Here is a 21962-nt window from a genome sequence, read left to right as displayed (position 1 = left end):
TAAAAGCGTTGTCATCTCACGCGAAATGACACGATGATGTAAAAATTAATGATCCAATAATGATTTAATGTGCCAATTGAAATGTTCAAATGTATTGTTTGTCGTGTGGGTGTTGTGATTGTCTCATTATGTCTAATAATACCACATGGTTCAGGCACACGTAATGCATATTTTGATGTTTGGGTAGGTTTGTTCTAAAGGACGTGGCATCGTTTTTTTTTTTGTAGTCTGCACACACACACTAACAATCGTCAGCGTGCGTGACGACCTTTACTTTGAAATGCGTCTCTGCAGGGTGAGCGCATGTGGGCTGAGCGTTTAAGTTGGTCTGCTTGCTCGTCACCCCTGCATTACTCGAGCTGCAGCAGCTGCGCACACGAACACGCACACTCGCGCGCACGCGTACGTTTACACGCACAAAGACACGCGCTGTTATAAGCGCTTTCCCGCAGCTCCGCTCCGTCGTGGCAGCGCTCGTGGATCTTCTGGATCGTCTTTTTTCAACGCATACGAGGAGGCTATTTGCAGAAGATACTCTGGATTTTACGCAATTAGGTAAGCGAGTTTATGTTTTGATTTTGTGTTCATTGGCAAGGGGACACTCGCGTTCATTTTGCAAGTGTTAGATTTGTGACCTCACCTGCACGTTGTATTATGTCACGGGCGTTTGAGACCATTTGTTCATTAAGCGCAACACATTTCGATGTAGTGACGTGCCGCGTTTGTCTTTTTAAATGCATGGTCCGTACTGCGGCTACAATAATGTTATTGGGGCGGTGGAGGGATGGGGTTGAAATCTGGAAAAAACGCTACGTACTCTGTCGTTTTGAAGGGATTATGATGCTATTCTCTCTATTTCAATGTGTAGTCACGCCGTGCAGTGATGATGCACTGAGAGGAAAAGCGCAGTATCGTGGGCTGTGATCACCCCCGGAGGCTGCAGTGAAGGGTGAGAGCTGAGAGTGGTGCAAGCAAGGTGAACTTAATAGTCCACATCCACGCCAGGGGAACGGGTGCAATCTCGACCCTCTGCAGGGGGGGGGGCTCGGCGGAGGAATCCCAACTAGATCCGTAAACTAAATTATGGCCACTCTACTGCGGAAAATCGGTCTGATCCGCCTGCACGACCGAGACACAGAGGACCCCAAACACCACCAGGGCTCTTTAAAGGGCACCAAAGGCAACCAGAAAAACAACAAACACTGTCAGACGGCCAACGACACCAACATCCTCAGCACGCCGGAGATTAAGGCGAGGAAGCTGGACCAGCACGGCAAGGACAAGGAGAAGCCAGGCAAGGATGCCAAGGAGAAACCACAGCAGCAGCAGCAAACCGGAGGAGGCGGGAATAAAAGCACCGGAGCCTCCTCCGTCCCTCCGCTCGCCCCTCACCGGCATCACTGCACCCAAGTGAGGACGCGGAGGCTGATGAAGGAGCTGCAGGAGATCCGGAGGTTAGGGGACAACTTCATCACGGTGGAGCTGGTGGAGGACAACCTGTTCGACTGGAATGTCAAACTGCACCAGGTGGACAAGGACTCTGCGCTGTGGCAGGACATGAAGGAGACGAGCACCGAGTTCATCCTGCTCAACGTCACCTTCCCCGACAACTTCCCCTTCTCGCCGCCCTTCATGCGTGTGCTGACGCCGCGCTTGGAGAACGGCTACGTGTTGGACGGCGGCGCCATTTGCATGGAGCTGCTGACCCCCCGCGGATGGTCCAGCGCCTACACGGTGGAGGCGGTCATGAGGCAGTTTGCGGCCAGCCTCGTAAAAGGACAGGTGAGATGATCATGCGTCCTCTACTTACTGCGTGAACTTGCACATGTTTGTAATTTACACATCTTTGCGCACGTCCATCTCACCCAAACACTCGGTTCTTGGTAGTCGTGATTCCACATGACTGCACTTTGGATCAGTGGTTAGCAAAAAAAAATATGTTTAACGTTGTAATTTTACTTATCACCACTTGATGGCAGATGTCTCAGTCCCGCTTACACAGTGGTCCGTTGAGATACAAGTACCTTGATTTACGAGTGCAAGCAACCCATTGGCCAATTATTTTATTTCGTTTTTTTATCTCTTGTCTTGAGTTGCGAGCAAAAAAGTGTTCCTCTCAGTTGTGAGCTTCTATGTTTGAATCTTGCCTTGGCCTTCCTGTGTGGAGTTTGCAAGCTTTCAAGCTTTGGTTTGCTCTCGACCCGATTGCGGACATGCACTCCAAAAGATGGACGGATGTTTCTTTGTGGCAACCATTTCACGCCACGCTCACCGCCCCCCCCCTCCCTTCCCCAATGCTCTCTGCAGTCCCGGTTTGATTGCTTTTCATCAGTCGGCATCCTCTGGCAACAAAGACCCGCATACCAAGTGCGAGGCTCGCAGGCTCACCATGTGTGTCCTTTTTTCCCCTTAGCGCATTTACGAAATAGACCACCGGGGGATGGAAAGGCAGGCGGCGGGGATGCCGCGATTGCAGACCTGTGTGATTTAGATCAACTCCATTATGTAATCCTGTCAAATCCTGCCCCCCACTGCCCCCGCCCCTTTCGATGTTTTGCAGCATCTCTGCACTTCCGATGGAAACGGCCGCATCCTCAGATGCACCCGCGTTTCCTCGTCACGTTGTGCTTTTTTGGGGGGGAATTCATGAAGCATCTCCTATTCAAGATGAGCCGGCTCGTTTGTGGAATCCCGCTTGGCATGACTGACGACTTGCGCCGCTCGCAGAATGTGCTGCAGTGTCTCCTCCTTGTATCTAATGGACGCCGTATTGATTAACGTGGTTTGCATGTGTGTGTCTTTGACGAGGAGTGTTCGCATGCACCGCATTTTCCCAAGCAGACCACCTCTCACGCGCTCTGAGCCGTGCTCATCCTAAATACACGCTATGCATTTATTTCTTCATGCAACCTTTTGTGACAACTGTTGATCACGAAGAAGCTCTATTTTTAGAGCAAGGGAGTGGTGAGATGATCGTCAACAATGAGGCGCGCACATGACACACACTCACACACACGGAGTATATAGGTCATGGGCTTGAGTCTTTCTCTTTCTTTTCTCCCCCCGTGCAATTATGAGAAGACCAACACAAATTTTTATTCTTTATCCTAAGCTGATATATATATATATATATATATATCATGACCAAACTTGTAACACTCAAATAGTAAATCGATTTATTGCATTGAAATGAATTGGAGGTTACAGAAGATAGCACTTTCTTTTAAAATAATACAATGGAAAAGAAATATATATATTTTTTTTTTTTATGAGCCACCACTGCAATTACGCCTTTAATAGGCGTGGCCTATTCCGTGACATGAGAAGCATGGAGTCAGTCAGGTTGGCCGGTTGCCTTGCGGTTAGTTCCATGCTCCTTGCAAGTGTTTTGATTTTGGAACTGTCCAAATGACTGCTAATGACTCCAAAAACCTTTACGTTACGTCACCTGTATACAAGGCAGCCACAGGATTTGGATTCAATGTTTTTGGAATGCGAGAGGAAGCAACAAACCAAGGCGAGAGTCTACTTTGGTCAGCCACGATGACATCATCAGTCACATGTTTGTTTGATGAGCAGTGCCATTAATGCTCACTGTGGCATGTAAATGCTTTTTGGCATTGGAGTGCGATGAGGGCACAGAATTTCCTTCTGGTTATGACAGCTAACCACATTTATTTTAAAGCAGGATTTTTTTTTAAATTTTTTTTTTTTTATCCTATGATGACCCGACGATCAGTCCCAGAGGGGCTCCACGATGGGATGAGTCCACTATTGATCTCTTGTTTGTGCATCCTGACCTCTCGAAGCACATGCCGGCATTATGCAACAAGCCGCCTCCTGTCCCCTAGGGCCGATTCCCAACATGCAACGAGGTCTCGCCGAGCCTGTCTGTCCTCTTCCGTCCATTGACCGATTCCCATTCATACAATTAGCCAGCAGTCTCCGTGCGCGAGTGTGTCCTTCTCCACAAACGAGCACTTTGCCCAATGAGATAAACACTGCCATGGGACCGCATCGGCCCTGGGCGCTCGCTCATTACTACCCCCCCCCTAAATCGGATATTTTGACATTCCGTCGAACAACTCTGCGGCGAGCTGATTTCTCTTCATTGGCGCCGGAGAGCGTGATGCGGCTCATGGATGCTCAATTTCCGTGTTTCACGCTCGGGTCACAGACTTTTATAGAAGGTCGACACATTCACCAGCCCGCTCACATGCTCGCAAATAAGTGAACACAGCAACGGCAGACCCGAAGCCTCGTTCAATGAAAGTGAGGTTATGTTCCTCGCCGGCCGGCGCGTCACCATGACAGCAAAGTCTTTAACAATAGCTGGCGATAATGAGGCCCATCAAGCCAGGCACCTTTTTGAGGTGGCGAGAGCAACCCGATGTGACGTGAAAGAGATGCATGGCTAATCAGATCGCATGTGAACCTTGCCATCGCGACTGGAACCGAGCCTGCAAGCACGTTGGCAACATTGTAGCAAGTAGAACTCGGGGTGCGCCATATAGATTTTGACTCAAGCGACTCATCGAGGTAATGCTTGTTGATGACGCCTCAGTGTGAAAATTGCCTCAGGCATGTCTGACCGCGAAATCTGGAGGTGTTGCCGGCCGTATGTGCGTCTACGTCAAGCAGTCGTCCATTTTCCCAGTTTTCTTGGTTATTTGGAAACTCCCGTGGGAATGCTCGGCGCTAAGAACTTGAAACGAGCTGGCTAGTTAACACAGCTAAACGCGATTCGGAGACGCCCGTCTTTTTGGGTTGTTTTGTGTCCATTGTGTTGGGATTTTTTTTTTTGGTATATTTTTTTCATACCGCCATAATAAAGGGATTCAATTGATACCTTGATATGAATTTTAGGCCTATCGCCATCCATAATTGTCATTGTCAATGTGATTAAAAAATTGAGACTCTTGTCGCGTTCATTTTCTGTTCGTTCCATAACTTGAATGGAATTTTACGACCCTAATCCCTTATGACGCATGCATAACATCATTCCTGTATCGTCCAATAGACATTTGATCTCCCACACAGACCATAAACCGCAACCTTTCTTTATGAACCGCTCCAAAATGCGTGTTATAACCATTTGTCCCATAAAGTAACACCATAATGGTTCATTCATGCCGCGCATTTCTTATCTAAATTACAATTCAAAAAGAGGCTTAAGGCGCTGACAGCACTCGTATAACTCCACGAGCAATGATTATCTGAGTATTTATCTGAGCTGCAGTGCAGCATGCAGCAAGGCCAACCGTAGAAACATTGTTTCATTAGTTGGAGCAGAAAGCCGCCAGACAATAAAGCGGCTGCGAGAAGTGCTGCAGTGTTATAAAACAAAGTGAGAGGTAGCAAACCCACAACCGAGTCGTAAATCATACTCGTCGCATGCCAGATGACCAGTGGGCAGATTTACAGTGCCCCGTGCAGTCTAACCAACACTTTGCTGATGAGGCTGGGCAAATAAATGTTGTAATTCTTAGAAAGTTATTTTGATGATAAGAAATTTTTCAGCTGAATCCATATTCCACAAATGCAATATTAATCCGAATACATGATCAGACTGGTGGGGGGCACATATTTGAACTCGAACAGTATCAGCACATATAGATATACAACATAATGTTTACTCACGGGGATCTCTTTTTTTTATCATCGACAGAAAATGACATCTTACTTTGTCTATTGTGAAACTCTTCTTTGTGTCTGTATGTCTGTGTTATACTGACCCCTGCTGGCCAAGCCACCCACACCAGAAGCAGCATAACGAGGAGCTGGATCAGGAGGGAATGATGATTCGAGATATTTTTATTCTAGATTCTCATGACTACATCACAGAATTTTATTTCATCATTCATGTTTGTCTTTTTTGAGCTGATATAAGCGATATGTGTTTTTTTTTTTTTTGTGCCAATAATAAGCCTTAATTTCTTCTATTGCAGGGGCGTATATGTCGGAAAGCAGGCAAGTCCAAGAGGGCCTTTAGCCGTAAAGAAGCCGAGGCCACCTTCAAGTCGTTGGTGAAGACCCACGAGAAGTACGGCTGGGTGTCGCCGCCCGTGTCGGACGGCTGAGCGCCGACCCCCTGACCTCCACGTGCAGAATGACACCACGCTAACTCAACAATCTGTCACACTCACCTTTTTGCTGTAGATTTCTTTGTGTGTGGGTGTGTGTGTGTGTGTGTTAAATGGGGGATTTTGTTTTTAATACGCAGAAACGTGATCACGTCATCATCATCTTCTCCAAAAAGTGACTTGCCCTCACTCTCACCCAGGGAAATTCTTTCCCCATTTTGGGAAAGGCCTGAGAGAGAGGTGTGTGTGCATTTAGGAATGCATTTCTTGCTTTTCTGCAATTTTTTTTCATCTTCTTCTCATGCACGTGCAGTTGGACACAGTGTGGACTTTTGTAGCTTGAATGAAACAGACTCCGGTCACACTCTCCTTGCCCTCCCCACACCCAACCGCTTCCTTCCTCTTCCATCCGGCATTACTCTCGGTCGTCTGCGTGTGGCTGTGGGCTCATTTGCATATAAATGAAGCCGTTAATGTTTAATAGACGGGCAGCGCGCCGACTCCGACGTTCGTTGGTTTCTTCTGACGGCTGTGCGGTTGCCCACACTTGGATGCAACATGACGATTGTAACGTACATGGAGCTGTGCTCTCTCTCTCTCTCTCCCTCCCAGCTCGCTCGCCCACCGTCTTTCTCTTTCTGTCTCTCGTGGCTAAATTTAGCTCTCACTTTTGCATAGATGCATATTGAGGATTTCTAATGGAAGGGAAAAAAAAGTCACATGTTGCATTACGTGGAGACTTTGTATGATACACAGAATGATAGTCAATCATCTCGCTGTGTGTGTTGCTGAGGAAGAAGACTCCCATCCTCATGATTTTAGATGAAGGCCTGGCTTCATTGTGTGTATGTGTGAGAGGGTGCACAGCCCTTTAAAACAGATAACTCCGAACTGTGAATGACACGAAAGCCTCAAGAGGTCCTCTTTTTAAGGGAATACGTGCGTGTGTGTGTGTGGGGGGGGTGTGTGTGTGTGAGAGAGAGAGGTGTAAAAAAAAAAAAACAACCAAAGTCCAGCAGGACTCGTGCGCACACCTACTGTACCTGCACGGCTTGAAACGCAGACGGGAGCTTGCCATTTCAATGAATGTACGCTCCAGAGCACCACATGATTGCCCACGGAGAGACATCCGGCGATATTAGTGAGAGGGCAAGCCGAAAGAACGTGGCGCGCAGCGGGAGTCGCTTCTTGGAAATGTCAGCGGGTTGCAAGATGGTTGAGACCTGCGTTGACAACTTAATGGATGAGCGGGGATCAAAACAAGGACTATTAGGAGGCAACGTTGGAACTCCTGGAGGGGAAAATTGAAGAAACATTTTCTGCACAATGGAAATTTTCAGACTCAAGTATTAGGAAAGGACAGCAAGGTCAAAGGAAGGATGCCTGACTGTTGCGGACCAGACAGGAACATGTTAGTGTGAATGCTTGTCATCTGTGGACTCCCAAATAGATGTATGAGAGAGAAAAAAAAATGCACAAATGGCACGTGAGACTACGTGCACCCGTGTAAGAATGTTCCGAGCATAATACTTTAGTCGGCATCGTGCGTTATCATGCCACTCGTGCGTCTGCGATGTGTCCTTCCTGTCAGCTCGGCTTCCACTTCTGCTATGTGCCAGTTAAATGTCAGAAGCAAAGCTGCTAATTGGGCTGACATTTCCGCCAAGCGTCATTAGAGAGAGAGAGAGAGAGAGAGAGACTGGCGGGTGAGCGCGAAAGGATGGAGGATGTCAAACCTCCTGCTCGGCTCCCTCCTCCGCCCGCTGGCATTTCGGTCCATGTTGCGTAGTCCCGCTGTGTTTGTTTTAGGAGAGGATGGCGCGTGTGTGTGTGTGTGTGTTGGGTTCAGCATCATGACAAAAGAGATGACGTGACGTGTGGTCCATGTAACAGGTTTCATTTCAGGGTTGATTGTATCGTCCTCTCTTGGCTCGCCAGTGCAGAAATGTTGTAAATTGAACTCGTATTCTACCACAAAATATCTCTTAGCTGAGTGTTTGCTGGTTTCAAGCCAATCATTTTGTGATCTCTAGATTTAGACTGGTAGTTTGCAGACACTAACTGAGCTGGTTATGTTGTATTATATTTGCATGTCAACTGTGATTGGTAGCTACCTACTGGATATTTTTTTTTCTTTTTTTTTCCAAGAAAAGTCAGAAAAACTGTGTGGAAAGAAAAATGCAAAATGCTTCTCGTTTTTTTTTTTTTTTTTGGGTTTGTTTTTGAAGGCCGACGAGGAGTTTCTGTACTGTACGTGCTTTTCTTTTTACGCGTCCTCAAAATGTCATATTGTCTTCTATGAATGTTTGTGTTTTAATTTATTTGTGGTTTGCCAAAAATTGAAAAATTGAAGCATGATGCAGGTATTGTCACACGAAAATGAAGAGAAAGGGGGGAGAAAATCTTACCAAGAAGGGTATTTGCGTTTATTTAGACGAACAAAGGACAAAGTTGTAAAGCCTCAACACCTTCGAGGGACTTTTCCCTTGGAAGGAAATCCCGCCACGGCCTAAAACAAATTTCCTTCCCCATCCGAGCTGTTGTGATTTGGCTTCATGCGTTTAAAACAAATGTGGATAAAAGCACCCCCCCCCTCTTCACCTCCCTCAATCACAGATGTAGGATCAGTCTGGACCTCTCCGTGCTTCACATCTCATGTATCCTGTGAGTATGTGCACATGTGACCTGAGATCACCTACTCCGGACAATTCCTGACTTGATTTGTTTGGTCGACAAAGTGGGAAGAGGCTCTGTTTGCAAGACCAAACACGAATGTGCAATAAAATACACGGCATATTCAAAGCCGCTGCTTTGTGAGTGTTGTTATTTTCTTCAGCCCACCCAAAATTTGCGAATCGTTACGTGCTGCTGCGTTGTAACCTAGAAACACTTTGGACAGCGCGAAAATAGTGAGAGAGACTAAAACGGCGTTTCGGCAGTTTTGTGGCTGCTTAGGTTCAACGTCTTTACGCCTTTTCTTTGCTCACTTTAATTCAGCAACAGAATAGGAAGGTAATGAAGACATGCATTATTTTATTTTATTTTATTTTTCTGCAGCGCCGCCGTCAAGGGAGCTTCTCACTGCTGGTTGTACCTCAAAATAATGCTAAGAGGACAGATTCAAAATGACAATTTTTTTTTTGCAAAAAAAAAAAAAAAAAGGCATTTTAAGTCTTCCTGAAAGTCATTTTGATGCTGTTTTGTGTGACGAGGTGATAATTGTGGTTTAAATTTACCTGATTGACGTCGACGATCTTAAATTATATATTAGATCAGGCGTGGGCAAACTATGGCCCGTGGGCCACATGCGGCCCGTTAAACGTTTTAATCCGGCCCGCTGAACTTGAAAAAAATTAAATGAATAAAACTTATTGTTTTATTTTCTAAATACTGTGGTGCGTCAAACACACATATATTGTTGTCATGCTTTTGTTCACTTTCATTTAAAATTAAATACATTTTTTTTTCTCCATCCATCTGCTCCTGGTCCGGCCCCTCGGTCAAATTTTAGAACCCATTGTGGCCCGCCAAACAAAAGGTTTGCCCACCCCTGTATTAGCTTCAAGTCAATGTCGTTGGCATGTCTCTTAGAGTGGTTTACCTCATCTGGGTTATTATTATTTATTTATTTATTTTTTTTTGCATAGGTTTACAAAACCGCCCCAAGATTCTATGGACGTCAGCACAAACTCAGCAGCTTCCAACAACCGCAATTCTGCTGGAGTGCACAAATTTGCAAGAACCAATTGACACCCACGTGCACACCTTAACACATCATCATTACAAATGAATCCTAATTAATGAATCCCCTCCGAGCGCTCTTGTTTTTGTGTAGCTGATGCTCCCCACTGCTCATTACTGCCGGAAAACCTGAGCCGCATATGGAATCCATACTATGGATCTGCCTCGGTGAGCGAAATATTGACGAGGGCATGCTGAGAACTCGGCGTGGACACCGGAGCGTGCAAAAGCTGCAAAATATTCGCATTAGTCAATACTGTAAGATGGTGTCCAGGACTCTTAGGGAATACAAGAACATCCAGCATTAAATTCAGGAATCATATTCCAGTCCACAAAGGTTACATCCGTTAAGGTCAGGCCAGATGAGACGCGTTTGATTTGATTTTAGACTAAAAGTACAACCACCAAGCTCACAGCATTACAGAAAAAACAACAACCACATAACTTTGCCTTTAAAATCCACTCGATTAATGCTAACGCGAAATATGGAATGCCATAGGCGGGCTAACCCTTTCACAGATATTTGAACACGTCAGACAATTAATACTCTCAGATGTATATTCTTTATCCTCAGCTGATATATATATATAAATATATATTTATATATATATATATAAATATATATATATATATATATATATATATAAATAATATATAAAATCAAAACACATTTGAAAGAAAAAAATATTTTATGCAGCAGCTCACAGGATTCAGCAGTTAAGGTTCCGGTCAGTTGGCAGACTTTAAAACTGAGAGCAAAAATAGGAAGTGACATTGACATAAGGTCCCAAAGCGTAAAGATTATAGGATTGGCTCATCTCCATCTGAATCATATTGATGTCATTATATAAGATGTGATTTGCGCTCGTCCTATTTCCTCTCCCAAACTCACAGAAGGAGATTTTGGAAGAATGCTGAGAGCCGATGACACAGACACGCACGTTGCACTTTTTTTTTCTTTTTTTTTTGCACGGATCATATTTGATTTTACGATCAGCCCCAGTATGATATGCAATCACGACCCAGCTCACCTCGTGAATTAACTGCCCCATACATCAAACGTAGACTAGGCTTTGAGGCAGATGTGATTTCATTCTTTACGGCCGCATGCATAATGTAGCGACGTCTCCGTTTACGTGGAAACGTTGAATAATAAATGTATTCGCTGCCTTATATTCACATGTATGGAACGAGACGGACATGTTGTGTAGAAAGTACGTGCATGTGCTAGAAAGAATGCATTGGGTGTTCCCTTTAGTGGCGCAGTTATAACCTCACAAGCGTGTGCTTCATGCATTGAAGGTCACGTAGCATCTCGGATCGTACGGAGTCTGAGGTATAGCTTGAAAAAAATTCAAATTCATTTTGTTTTATTAAATCCAAAACAAAATTCGTGTTAAACGTTCATTCAATTGCTCGAATTGGTGTTTTTAGGAGGCTGAGCGGACAACACAGAGACCCCCCCTGACCCCCCCTCCGTGCCATTCATGGGAGCGTGTTAACGGCAGATCGAGTGCACAAACAAGTGTGTGTCAAGCGGCAGTTCGCTCTTATGTAAGCTCTGGCACCGGGACGGCGGCAAAAGTCGGCTTTGGCAGTCGCTCCGCCTTCCGCCTTTGCTTTCAGCTTCAGCACCGAAGCCATTCTTAGCCGACTAAAGCTCTCTATAAATATTTTATATGGCACGGTGCATGTGGGAAAATGTATTTTTAGCAACCTCCGGTGCTTTGACGCGTGGCAGCCTAGCTCTTGGCCAATGCGCATCTGTCAAGCCAACCGCTGGCATTTTTGTGACTAGTCGATGTCAAGTTAGAGTAGTTCTAGTCGACTAGTTTGTAAAAGTAAGGAAAATTTTGAATGTCACAGCTTTACTGATGCTCAATATGCACACCTCAGCGATGTTAAGACGATGAAATGATGTCAAATATTTGGAACACCCTGGAATTGAGAACTAGAAAACCTCCGAAGACGTGTGTAAACACTGCTTGGGGTGTTAAAATGCAAAGCACGGCCTTTATGTTCCCCCAGCACGCCCGCTAAGACTTGCATGCATGACCATGAGCAACGCACACACTAAAAAAGATTTTGTTTTTCAGGCGCTTACATCGAGGAGACCTCCGTATGACTGAATTCACTTCCTTATGTTACGTATGTATGACCATTCTTACGCGGTTTTAATCTTTTCCCCTTTCCAGATTGCCCAATGACCCTTTCAAACCCGACCGGTGCGTGCGTGCGTCTGCATTTCACGTCTCGTTTTGCTGTCAAATGTCCAAACGAGTCAAGTGTGAAAGGGTTGACTCACGATTCCACTTCTTTCTGGCACGTTTTGTTCCAGGTTGCCAGTGGCCAACTTGAAGACCAATAACTGCCAGCCTGCAGAGTGCCCTCCATCTCACCTTGATCAATGGCGTGAAATGGCCGTGATTGCGTGAGATACAACAGCACATTAAGCTGATTTATTGAGCCACTCTCTGGTAAGAGCCATCACACACACACACACACACGCACACACGAGTGTGTGCAGGTACATATAGCCTCCTTTAAAGATTCAATCGGGAGAAAGTGTAACGGAGCAACAAATGCTATGGCAACAACATGGCCGGATGTCGACTTTCACTCCACCGCTGGCTCCTCCTCTCTTTGCCCTCCTTTCCTCGTCTCCTTCCTGACTGCCATACCGCGCTGACTGCTAATGAGGATCCAAGAGTGAGAATACGAGTCAGGCATGCAGAGTGCCTTTGTTGGGGGAGGGGGGATGAGTTAGCATTTTCTTTTTTTTTTTTTTTTTGGGTGGGGTGGGGGGGGGGGGGGTGGTCTGGAAAAATAACGCCGGGAAGCAAAGAAAGAGAAAACAAGATAAAGCAAAAGATGTTCTTCAGCTTCTCTTCTCTCGCTCTGTCTGTTACTAGGCAACACCTGCAGGCATGCACTAAATAAAGCCTTGTGTCCGCCACTAAACCCCCCCCCCCCCACACACACCCACCTACCTCCTTGCCAACTCTAACTCTCACTGCAACCTAATCCATCTTTTCTTCCTCTGCTTGTCCCTCACCTCTCCAGGATACTCAAAACGCCCCCCCCCCTCACGTTTAATTCCACCAGCCGTAAATTTCTGAGTACACCCCCCCCGCCCCTTCTATCCCCGAGCCCCATCAGCCTCCTTCATCACACCTGTCCCATGGAAGGCTGTTTTGGGAGCAATGGCATGTTGAATTGAACAATGTTACAAATGTCCATTTTTTTCTGATTTAAAAAATATTTAAAAATAAATAAATACAAATCACAAATCGGTGCAATTTTGTGCAATTTCAACAGGCCTGGAATTGGATGTTCTTCAGCCTGCCCTGCGTGTTTTCTTTTCTTTTCTTTTTTTTAGGCCTCAAAAAGAATATTGAAAAGACATGTAGGCGACTGAAAATGAACTTTCACAAAAGCGCCATTGCTCCCGGTCGCGCTGCACCGCTTCACTGTGCTACAAACAAACGAGCATTGCATTAGACATGCCGAGAACTCTTCATGGGAAAATAGCATATGTGCCATTCTGGGATGCAATAATGATAGATAACCGAACAGTCGGTGGCAGATGGCAGCCAAGGCAGCTGTGATGTCAATGATGGGATGCATTCATCTGAGCTGTGAAATCAAGATTCATTCTCCACCAAGTTTGTCATTTCCTTTGTTTCTCTTAGCGGTAAAAATAGGTCCGAACAACTTACTGAGCTGCACCGTAAAAGAACCCCCCCCCCGACTCTGTTGTCAGTTTCTTCCGTCATTTTAAAGCATGTTGATGTTCTCAAGTGGATAACCAATAGATTGCTGAATATTGTTCCATCAATGTGTTTGGTTGGTGCGGGTGCTGTTCAGCAGGCGCAATAAGTGTAAAGAGCACCGAAGTGCGCCTCTCGAGGACGGATATGTGGGTGTTTGTTCATCATCTTCTATTGTGTAAAGCACTCCAGATGAACGCGGCTCGAAAGCCCCGAAGATGTCGTCTCGGAAGGACAACAATACAAGAAGCGTGCGTCCGCGCGCACGCGTTAAAGCTGAAGTAACAGGAAGTGGATGAGGATTAAATGGTGTAAAAGCTGCAGCGGCACTGGATAAAGTGCAGAGATGAAGGCCGGGGCGGAGAGGAGGAGGAGGAGGAGGTGGTGATGTGTTTATACGGACAGGCTGCATCTTTGCCATTGTCTAATTTTGCAAAGGATGAGAACAGGCTTTGCACAATTATCAGATAAAGCCGGCAGGCGTAGCCGGAGATTTAGCAACAGATTTGAAAGGCCTCGCAGTGTGTGTGTGTGTGTCATGATTGGTTTAATCCAAACACAAGATTCTGCAGCCACTATGTGTGTGTGTGTGTTTGGGTAAATCAGCCTCGCTCAGTCAGTGTGGCGTTGCATAACCTTCCGATTATATAACCCCAAACATATATGCATGTGGACGAGGCTTAGCAAGGCAGCGAGTGGGCATGGAGCATGCAAGCGTCTCACATCCTTGGGGGACCACTGCAGCAGCAGGAGGAGGAGGAGGAAAATGGGATGAAGAAGGGACAACATGCATTACCCTGTGCTACTTCAAGTCCACTTCAGGACGAGGACTGGTGATGTCATCGCTTTCGTTCCACTCTGCTGTGCTCTTTCAGAAGCAGAAAACACTATCAGGGCCCCCTAGCGAGGACCTTTCTCTAAGTTAACGAGGACCACTATTTTTTTTTTTCCTATAATGTATAATATAATTTTTGGGGACATTTAAAACCGAAATTCTCAAATGATTCATATCGTGAACGTTTACTACCTAAATGCTACCATATGGGATAGGCAGCTAATGAAATTAGCGTAGTTGTGTTTCGGTAATTATAAATCTTCATGGAGCAGCAGCGCATACAAACGGAGGATCCAACAAAAAAAAATAAATGTGAAAAGGAAAAGAATGGGCCTTGCTTGTCTCTTATTTGCATTCTGAGTTCATTCCAAAGGTTTTGTGATGGGCTTCTTAATTGCTTTGTGCATTGGGGGGCAGGAAAAAAAAAGGCCTTTTACCAAACTGTTCCCACAAGGTTGGAAAAATAAAATAGTCCGGAATGTCCGTGTAAGATCATGAAGGAAGACAGTACACACACTCCTATCAGTGCATTTATAAACTTTTTTTTTCTTATCGGCCCAATTCAATTTTCTCATCCCACATATTTTCCTGCATCAAATTATCTCTTATCATTTTTGCATAAGCGCTTCCCAACTTGGGGTGAGGGGGAGAAAACAAAAAGTGTTTTTAATCTTCTCATTCATCCACCCTAACTTCATGTTCACTTTCTCACGTTTTTAGTGGCAAAACTCCAGATTTGCTATGCAGGATGCTGTGAGGTGTGCGCGTCCAGTTTGCGGCCTGAGAGGTGAGAGTCCTTGTTGTCATAACAGCCGTTGTCATGGTAGCGCCACTGGGCAATAAACATCTAATCCATCCATTAGTCCGTCCACTGATTATATACTGCTCCGCTCTTTTAAATTAGACGTGACTTTTGAATATATAATTTGTAACTTTTTCCCCACCCAAATGGCAGTTAAATACCACCCATCCATCTTGCTCCGCTTATCTCGTTCACGGGTGAGCTGCAGTTTATCTCTGGCAGGCGTAGTCACTGGCAAATGTAATTTTCTGTATAATTTAATCATTTAAATTTGTACTTACTTTTTTAGTGGCAAAACAACTTTTATTTGTCCAACATGCCAATCGCAGCTCAGCTGGCAAAGGTCACATGACCAAACGCTGAATACAGGCGAGTCGTGATTGGCCGTTACGTGAGCAACTGTGATGTCATTTTCAGCGGACAGCAGGTAAGAATTTTTTTTTTTTGCTGCTTAATTCATATTCTTCGACATAAGACATGAAACCAAATAATCTTTCACGCCTTTTATTCAACTCAGTTTCTGCATTCAGGCGTACAAAATGAGATACGACTTCATATAAAACTCTTTAAAAATGCAAAAAAAAAAAAAAAAGGTTACGCCACTAAGCTGGTGGAATTCCATTATTTAAGCATAAAAGAAACTAAAGAAAATTTAATTAAACTAAAAAAAAAAATAGTCTTCTTCCTGGGGAATCCCCCCAAAGATTCCACCCGAGGCGTCTTCCTCATTGTGCTGAAGAATAAGCTCCTCCTCTTCCTCCCACACTCACAAAGTGATCTCGGGAGCCCTTCGAGCGTCGATGCACTTTTGCCAAGTCCTCTTCTCCCGCTCTCAGACACTCGTCCCCATCTTTGTTTCTGATGATCCATTCTCACTCCCGTTCTCCAAATCCAGCTCCCTCTCATCCTCTCCCGCCCCCGCCTCTTCCTCCTCCTCCTTCCCTTTGGCCTCCTCGTCTGTTGGCTTGCAGCCGGCGCCCTGCTTGTCCCGGAAGACCTCCACGCCCAGCATGCGTAGGTAGTGGTACTTCTCGTTGCGGGGGACGAAGGCTCGGATGGACGTCTTTCCCCTCCAGCCGCACAGTTGGATGGAGCACTGGGGCTCTGCTGGCTTACTGGCACACGGAAGGTAAATAAAAAAAAAAATTATAAAATTGTGACGCTAATCACCAGTACAAAATAATGAGCAAATAGTCCAAAACTTTTTTTTTTTTAAATAAAACGAGACTCACTTGGGGTTGGGAATATACTTCAACACAATACTGCCCATAACTAAAAAAAAAAACAAAAGAAAGGAAAAAAAGTTGAATATGGATTTCAGAAACGAAGCCAAAATTCATTTACGTGGGCTGAAAAGTTGTTTTGAAGCGCACCTATTTTTTTGGCTTGCGCGTGGGCGTCGTCCTCCAATTTGCTGAGGAAGGGGTTTTCCTGAGTCAGCAGCACCTTGATGTCCTCCACACTCACGGTGATGATTCTCGAGCGAATGTACGGCTGCAGAGTGTAGATACCCTGATGGGGTGCAGAGGGGGGCATGCTCAGCGAACCGGAAAGCCCATTGAATTCGGTTCTTAATGTGGCCAAGATGCATTGAAGGAAAACATTTCTTTCATCACCTCTTGAGCCAGTCGAAAGGCACACCCAAACTCTTCACCGTCGCTGTTGCGAGACCACACTTTCACTCCGGTATTAATCACCTAGAAGAGAATGGCAAAAAAATAATAATACTCTAACTACTATTTTTAACATCGTACTACACTTCCTAAATCATAATTAGCGCAATGTTCTTTTTTTTTTTCCTTCTTTGCTCAAGGCTTTGTAAACAACGTGAAATGATTCTTTTGCGTGCCAGAAGGGGTGAGAGGCATCGGTCTGTTGCGTGAAAACGCCACAAAACGCACCAAACTGGCAAAAAAAATAAAATAAAAAAATGCATGTGAATTCGGAATATCTAACTAACTGCATATGACAAACAATTCCATGTCGGAAAAAAAAAAAAAATCAATAAAATATTTCTCAAAATTGTGATTGTTAGCGCGTGGCAGGAAATCTTGAAACTCGACAGGACACCTTCATGCGCTCGCTGTTGTTGAGCATGACGTTGCGCAACTCTTTGGACACCATGTACAAGTGTCTCTTCTTGCCCTCGTGCGTCCTGGTCAGCACGTTCATCTTGGGGAAATTTGGAGACAAGTCGTAGAAGGATCTAGAATTGTATACGATTCACTTTTCAGGCACACATACTTTTCACCAAGTTTTTTTTTTTTAATGCAATATGTATGGATTAAAAAATAAATAAATCTCACTGCATGCTCGTGAAAACGGGGTCATCTTCCCTGAGGAACACGAAAGGATCCTCTTTGTATCCAAAGAGCTTCAACTTTTTGGAGGGTGGAGGTCTTAAAAAAATGCAAAACAAAAAAGGGTGAAATCAATTCTGGCTTGTTTCCCTGTTTTTATTTCCTTCAAGCAGTGCGACTCACCCACACACGGCATCTTGTTTGTCGCTCGAGGAAGCTCCTTCGGGTGCTCCCTCCTGCGCCTCCACGCCGTCTCCTTCCTGCGTCTCCTCCCCCTCGGGGAGGCTGGGCGTCTCTGCCGGGGCCACCGGAGAGCTTTGTGTTTGCGCTTCGGAGCCAGACGAGGCCTCTTTCCTCAGCTGGGGGCGAGCGGGACAAAGTAAGTGGAATTTGTTACCGGCTGTGATGAGGAGAACTGAACAGGTGAGGGAAGTGCAAGCACTGTTCTCTTCACGTTTTTCTCTTTTGCTAAATGATATGATAGTTAAATGACAGTGAAATCATCCATCACAGTTACCTTGGGATATCTTCTGTTCCAGGGCATTGGGGCTTTCTTCATTAGCACAGCGACAAAGAAACCTCCCGTGTTCTGGTGATGTGGCAGAATCCTCATACTGACCAGAAAAGAATCCATTTCAATTTGCCTTCATTTATCCCCCAAAAATATTTATGACAACCTACTTCATCTATCTATGCCAGTGACAGCCACGACAATGAAATGCTCGAAGCAATTAATACATCAGATTAATAGCATCGCACTTTCACGCCAGTGAATTATTATTTCAGTATATTTGTGACATTTCTGTTCGTTGCTATGCCAGGAGATCTTGTTAATGTCATGTGCGTTGGCTCAATAAAGGTTGGTTAACACTGATCTAATAGACACACAAATCTCGTCTGGTTTTATGCCAACAGAAGGTGAGTGCAGACTTGCTCCTAGCTTTTAATAAACCCAATCATGTGACAACAGTGCCATCTGCTGGCCATAACGTTTTACTGCCTGTGACGTGCAACTGTCATTTTCCGCCCAAAGACAGCCGAGATCAGCTTGAGCGCTCTTGAAAATGGTGACATTTACGCGCATGATTGACCGTACCATCTCTCCAGATGCATGCCAGCCAGCTTCTCCGCGTCTGTTGGCGCAAACATGGTGGGCCGGATTTGAGTGTGGCGACTGGCGGGAACCTCCGACCAGTCGGCGTACCACTTGCCCTCTTTGGTCATCAGCTGGAGGGAAACGGCAATCATTTTCAGCACTTTATGCGACCAGTAATGGCTATTAAAATGGCGTCTTCTGCTGTTGCCGGGGTACCTTCCAGGAAGTCACCCCGGGCATCCACTTCAAGCCGGGCAAGTCAGAAGAGCAGTCGACCAGCTCCAGTGCTCCTTGGGACGTCAGTGGCACAAGCAATGACGTAAGGCCTCGTTCTGTGTAGTTTCTCCCCTCCCCGTTGAAACAACCCCCCTAAATAATTCTGTACCATATTGTAACATATAAACCAAATATATTGAAATTAAGAGAAAGTAAGTAACGTGTATTTGAGCTTAAGGTCACACAAACTAGTATTTGTGCGGAAAGAGGCGTGGCCTAGTAAGAGACGTGAGGAGCTCTGCTTGAAAAAATAATAATCATCCTGCATGTCCCCTAAAAAGCAGATGTAGTCCAAAATCAAAGTGCTTGAGTGTTTGATACCATCGCTTTTCTCCAGAAGTGCCGCTATGACAGCTTCGTCCTCAATGGGGTTGAGCGAACAGGTGGAGTAGACCATCCTGCCGCCCACGGCCAGCTGCTCGACGCCACGCACGGCAATACGCATCTGGAGGCTGGCGAGAGGAAACACACGCTTTGTAACGCGGCCAACTTTCATAATTAGCACCACAAGAGTGCTCTCCACAGTCCTGCCATTAAAAGCTATTTGATTTACCACAAAAAAAAAAAAAGTGTTTGACTACTTAAGAGGCGCACAATCGCTGCCTTTGCTCACCCATGAAGGTGCAGGCTGTTGCTGGTCGTCCACTTTTTCCATACGTCTATGTTCTTCCTCATCGTGCCGTCCCCACTGCGTCAACACAGAGCAGACAGAATGAGTGTCCACAAACAGAGACAAGCCACTTCCAAATTTGGACCCGAAAAAAAAAAAAAGAGCACAAGGCAATTTCTTCGGACCTGCAGGGCACGTCGCACAAGATGCGGTCATAGAAGAGGATGTCCTTCTTTCCGTTTGAATCTTGGATCTGCAACATGGGGATGCAGGAGGCGTCGTGGTTGACCACCATGATGCAGGGGCTGTTGAGACGCTTGGCCTGGTGCACCAGCAGGTAGCAGCGTTTGTTGTCCACGTCGTTGGCGATGACGAAGCCCTCTGGGAATGGATCGCACAGGTTTAATTTGTTACACGAGCACGCTTTTATCACAAATCATCTCGCGAAATGAATGGAAATGTCATTAAGCTGTTATAGCCAAGAAAAAAAAATGGAACGTATTTTTTGGTGAGGAAAAATATAACACCAATAAGAACAGAAACCGAATGCAAGTAAGCGCTTTGTGCCAATTGACATTGTGCTGCTCCTTTTTGGCCACCAGGGGGCAGTAGAATAACAGTCAAATGAAAATAAATTCATATATCTAAAAAAGATGAAAAAAAAAGGAACCATATATTTTTTAAAAGCATAAAAAAATACATGTTGACCATCTCTGATTAAAATTCTGGGTTGACCAATCAGTAAAAGTTGACTTGTATCTCTGATTGATGATTGTTTTTTTTGTACCTGGAAAGGGCACCTCCATGTCCGAATGAAGCATTTCAATCAGCTGGGCAGTCTTTGAGCCAGGAGCTGCACACATGTCCAAAATCTTCACAAAACATACACGTGTGTTAATAGCTGTGCTGACAAGGTGCAGCTAAAAAAAAAAAAAAAAAGACTATTTTTCAACTTCAATTATAAAAAAATGAAACGCTTGATTATATAATTTTTACATGCAATTAAACTCAAAGGAAAATACTTTTTAGGAGGCAGATTCTTACCTAATTTTGAATTTTCTCCAATATTCAACTTTACATGACACGCAACTGCCCTATATGACAGCGTGAGTGACAAATTCGACCATCTTGTTACCTTGTGATGGGACTCAATCTTGAGGAGAAGTGGAGGGATCATACTGACGGCTTCCTGGCGGCTGATGTTACCCTACAAAAGGTATAACATGACCAGAATTTGGACTCTGATAATTAGTCATCCCTTTGAAGCTCTCATTTTATTCTCCTCTTTGCACAGACTCACCGACTCAGTCTCACTGACAAGAAACTGGTGGAACTTCTCCAGCAGGGGAGACTTCCGAATAATCTTCCGACTCATGTTGGTGTGCCAGGCTTGCTCGTCGGGATACCTGCAAAACGTGAGCGGGGTGAGTGTTTCCTCGTAACCGTGCTTGCAATCATCTCGGGAGGAAGATTACCAGCTGAGAGGCTGCGGAGCCTCGATCTTCTGACCGTCAATCTCCAACTCCTGAATATCCTTAAAGTACTTTTCCTTCAGGCAATGAAGGATTTCCTTGGCGTGGCTGGAACCAGGGGGACAATTATTCCACATTTTGTGTAAAGAGCATCACGGACTGTCATGTTCCTTTTTTTCTATTTCACTCGGGCTTTATGTTGAAGTGAGGGGAGGAGTTTCATTTAGTCATGCCATAGCCTTGTCTAGTAGAATCTTACCTTTTATAGCCAGTGATACGTATGGTGGCTGGAAGCGGTTCCCTCATTGCATTCATAAACTGTTCAAACTCTCCCTCTGGAATCAAGCCTTGTTCCGTGTAGTAGTGCTCAAACAGCTTGTTCTCTTTAACGATGTCAGCATAACCTGCACCCCAACCCTGCAACACAAAATGAGCTTTGTATGGCCCTGTACTTAATAATTGGTTTTGCATTAAAGTTGTTATTGGTATGCTGCAGTATAAAACACAACAGGAGACTGGTAGGTACGAACTGCAAACAGCATTTTTAAAGAGTCACAACAGAAGATTGGCTCTTACAGCATTGTCTCTGTGGTCTCTGCCTGCAGACTGGTTTTTCTGCCTCTGTCTGCTTCTTTTCCCCATTTTGGAGAAGGTTGCAACTCGAGAGGAAAGTATGCGAAGCAGCGTGGTCAGAGGAAAGAATCCAAAGTGGTGTGCAACTTTGCGAACAAGTGAAATAGCAATAGATTACGTCTAACCACAGAGCCGATGTGCTATACGATGTTACAACCCTGAAGCGTGTGTAGTTTCTGACGCATGTGAAACAGGACCCTTATTAGCTATCTACCAAGTATGCCTGAAAGAAATATGGTTTTGGGAAAAAATCACTTGATAACACACTGTATATATTTCTAAACTGATGCGTGATTTACTGAAAAATACAGTTTCTTTTTTATTCAATTTAACCGAGGACAACG

The 21962-nt window shown here is 45.0% G+C and overlaps 2 protein-coding genes across 2 annotated transcripts; one reads left to right on the top strand and one right to left on the bottom strand.

Moving 5' to 3' along the window:
- The first annotated feature begins 290 nt into the window (after positions 1-290).
- ube2ql1 (ubiquitin conjugating enzyme E2 QL1) lies at positions 291-8885 on the top strand. The gene is made up of 3 exons (XM_088278660.1): positions 291-555; positions 869-1782; positions 5949-8885. The coding sequence occupies exons 2-3, from the start codon at positions 1084-1086 to the stop codon at positions 6078-6080; spliced, it is 831 nt and encodes a 276-aa protein (XP_088134786.1). The 5' UTR covers positions 291-555; positions 869-1083; the 3' UTR covers positions 6081-8885.
- A 6834-nt stretch (positions 8886-15719) lies between these two features.
- nsun2 (NOP2/Sun RNA methyltransferase 2) lies at positions 15720-21795 on the bottom strand. The gene is made up of 19 exons (XM_088278657.1): positions 21562-21795; positions 21245-21402; positions 20989-21093; positions 20814-20919; positions 20649-20720; positions 20301-20385; positions 19699-19894; positions 19517-19591; positions 19225-19355; positions 18844-18917; positions 18628-18758; positions 18049-18145; positions 17715-17890; positions 17538-17630; positions 17302-17437; positions 16848-16928; positions 16605-16743; positions 16464-16503; positions 15720-16346 (listed from the first exon to the last, which is right to left on the bottom strand). Exons 1-19 carry the CDS (start codon positions 21625-21627, stop codon positions 16064-16066), a joined length of 2244 nt encoding a protein of 747 aa, XP_088134783.1. The 5' UTR covers positions 21628-21795; the 3' UTR covers positions 15720-16063.
- Positions 21796-21962: the final 167 nt, after the last annotated feature.

The sequence above is a fragment of the Idiotropiscis lumnitzeri genome, chromosome 16 (genome assembly GCF_059441095.1).
Source record: "Idiotropiscis lumnitzeri isolate Australia: NSW breed Sydney's pygmy pipehorse chromosome 16, RoL_Ilum_1.0, whole genome shotgun sequence".
Classification (NCBI taxonomy): domain Eukaryota; kingdom Metazoa; phylum Chordata; class Actinopteri; order Syngnathiformes; family Syngnathidae; genus Idiotropiscis; species Idiotropiscis lumnitzeri.
The sequence above is the reverse complement of the archived record's forward strand: the minus strand, read 5'-3'. Positions and strand labels throughout refer to the sequence as shown.

What these genes read in the sequence shown, in the direction of transcription:
- ube2ql1 (XM_088278660.1), top strand. Translation starts at nt 1,084, where the DNA reads ATGGCCACTCTACTGCGGAAAATCGGTCTGATCCGCCTGCACGACCGA. An exon ending in CCAGCCTCGTAAAAGGACAG is followed by an intron (nt 1,783 to 5,948) that starts GTGAGATGATCA and finishes CTTCTATTGCAG; the next exon opens with GGGCGTATATGTCGGAAAGC.
- nsun2 (XM_088278657.1), bottom strand. Translation starts at nt 21,627, where the DNA reads ATGGGGAAAAGAAGCAGACAGAGGCAGAAAAACCAGTCTGCAGGCAGA. An exon ending in CATGGAGGTGCCCTTTCCAG is followed by an intron (nt 19,895 to 20,300) that starts GTACAAAAAAAA and finishes ATCCATTCCCAG; the next exon opens with AGGGCTTCGTCATCGCCAAC. An exon ending in GGAACAGAAGATATCCCAAG is followed by an intron (nt 17,891 to 18,048) that starts GTAACTGTGATG and finishes GCTCGCCCCCAG; the next exon opens with CTGAGGAAAGAGGCCTCGTC.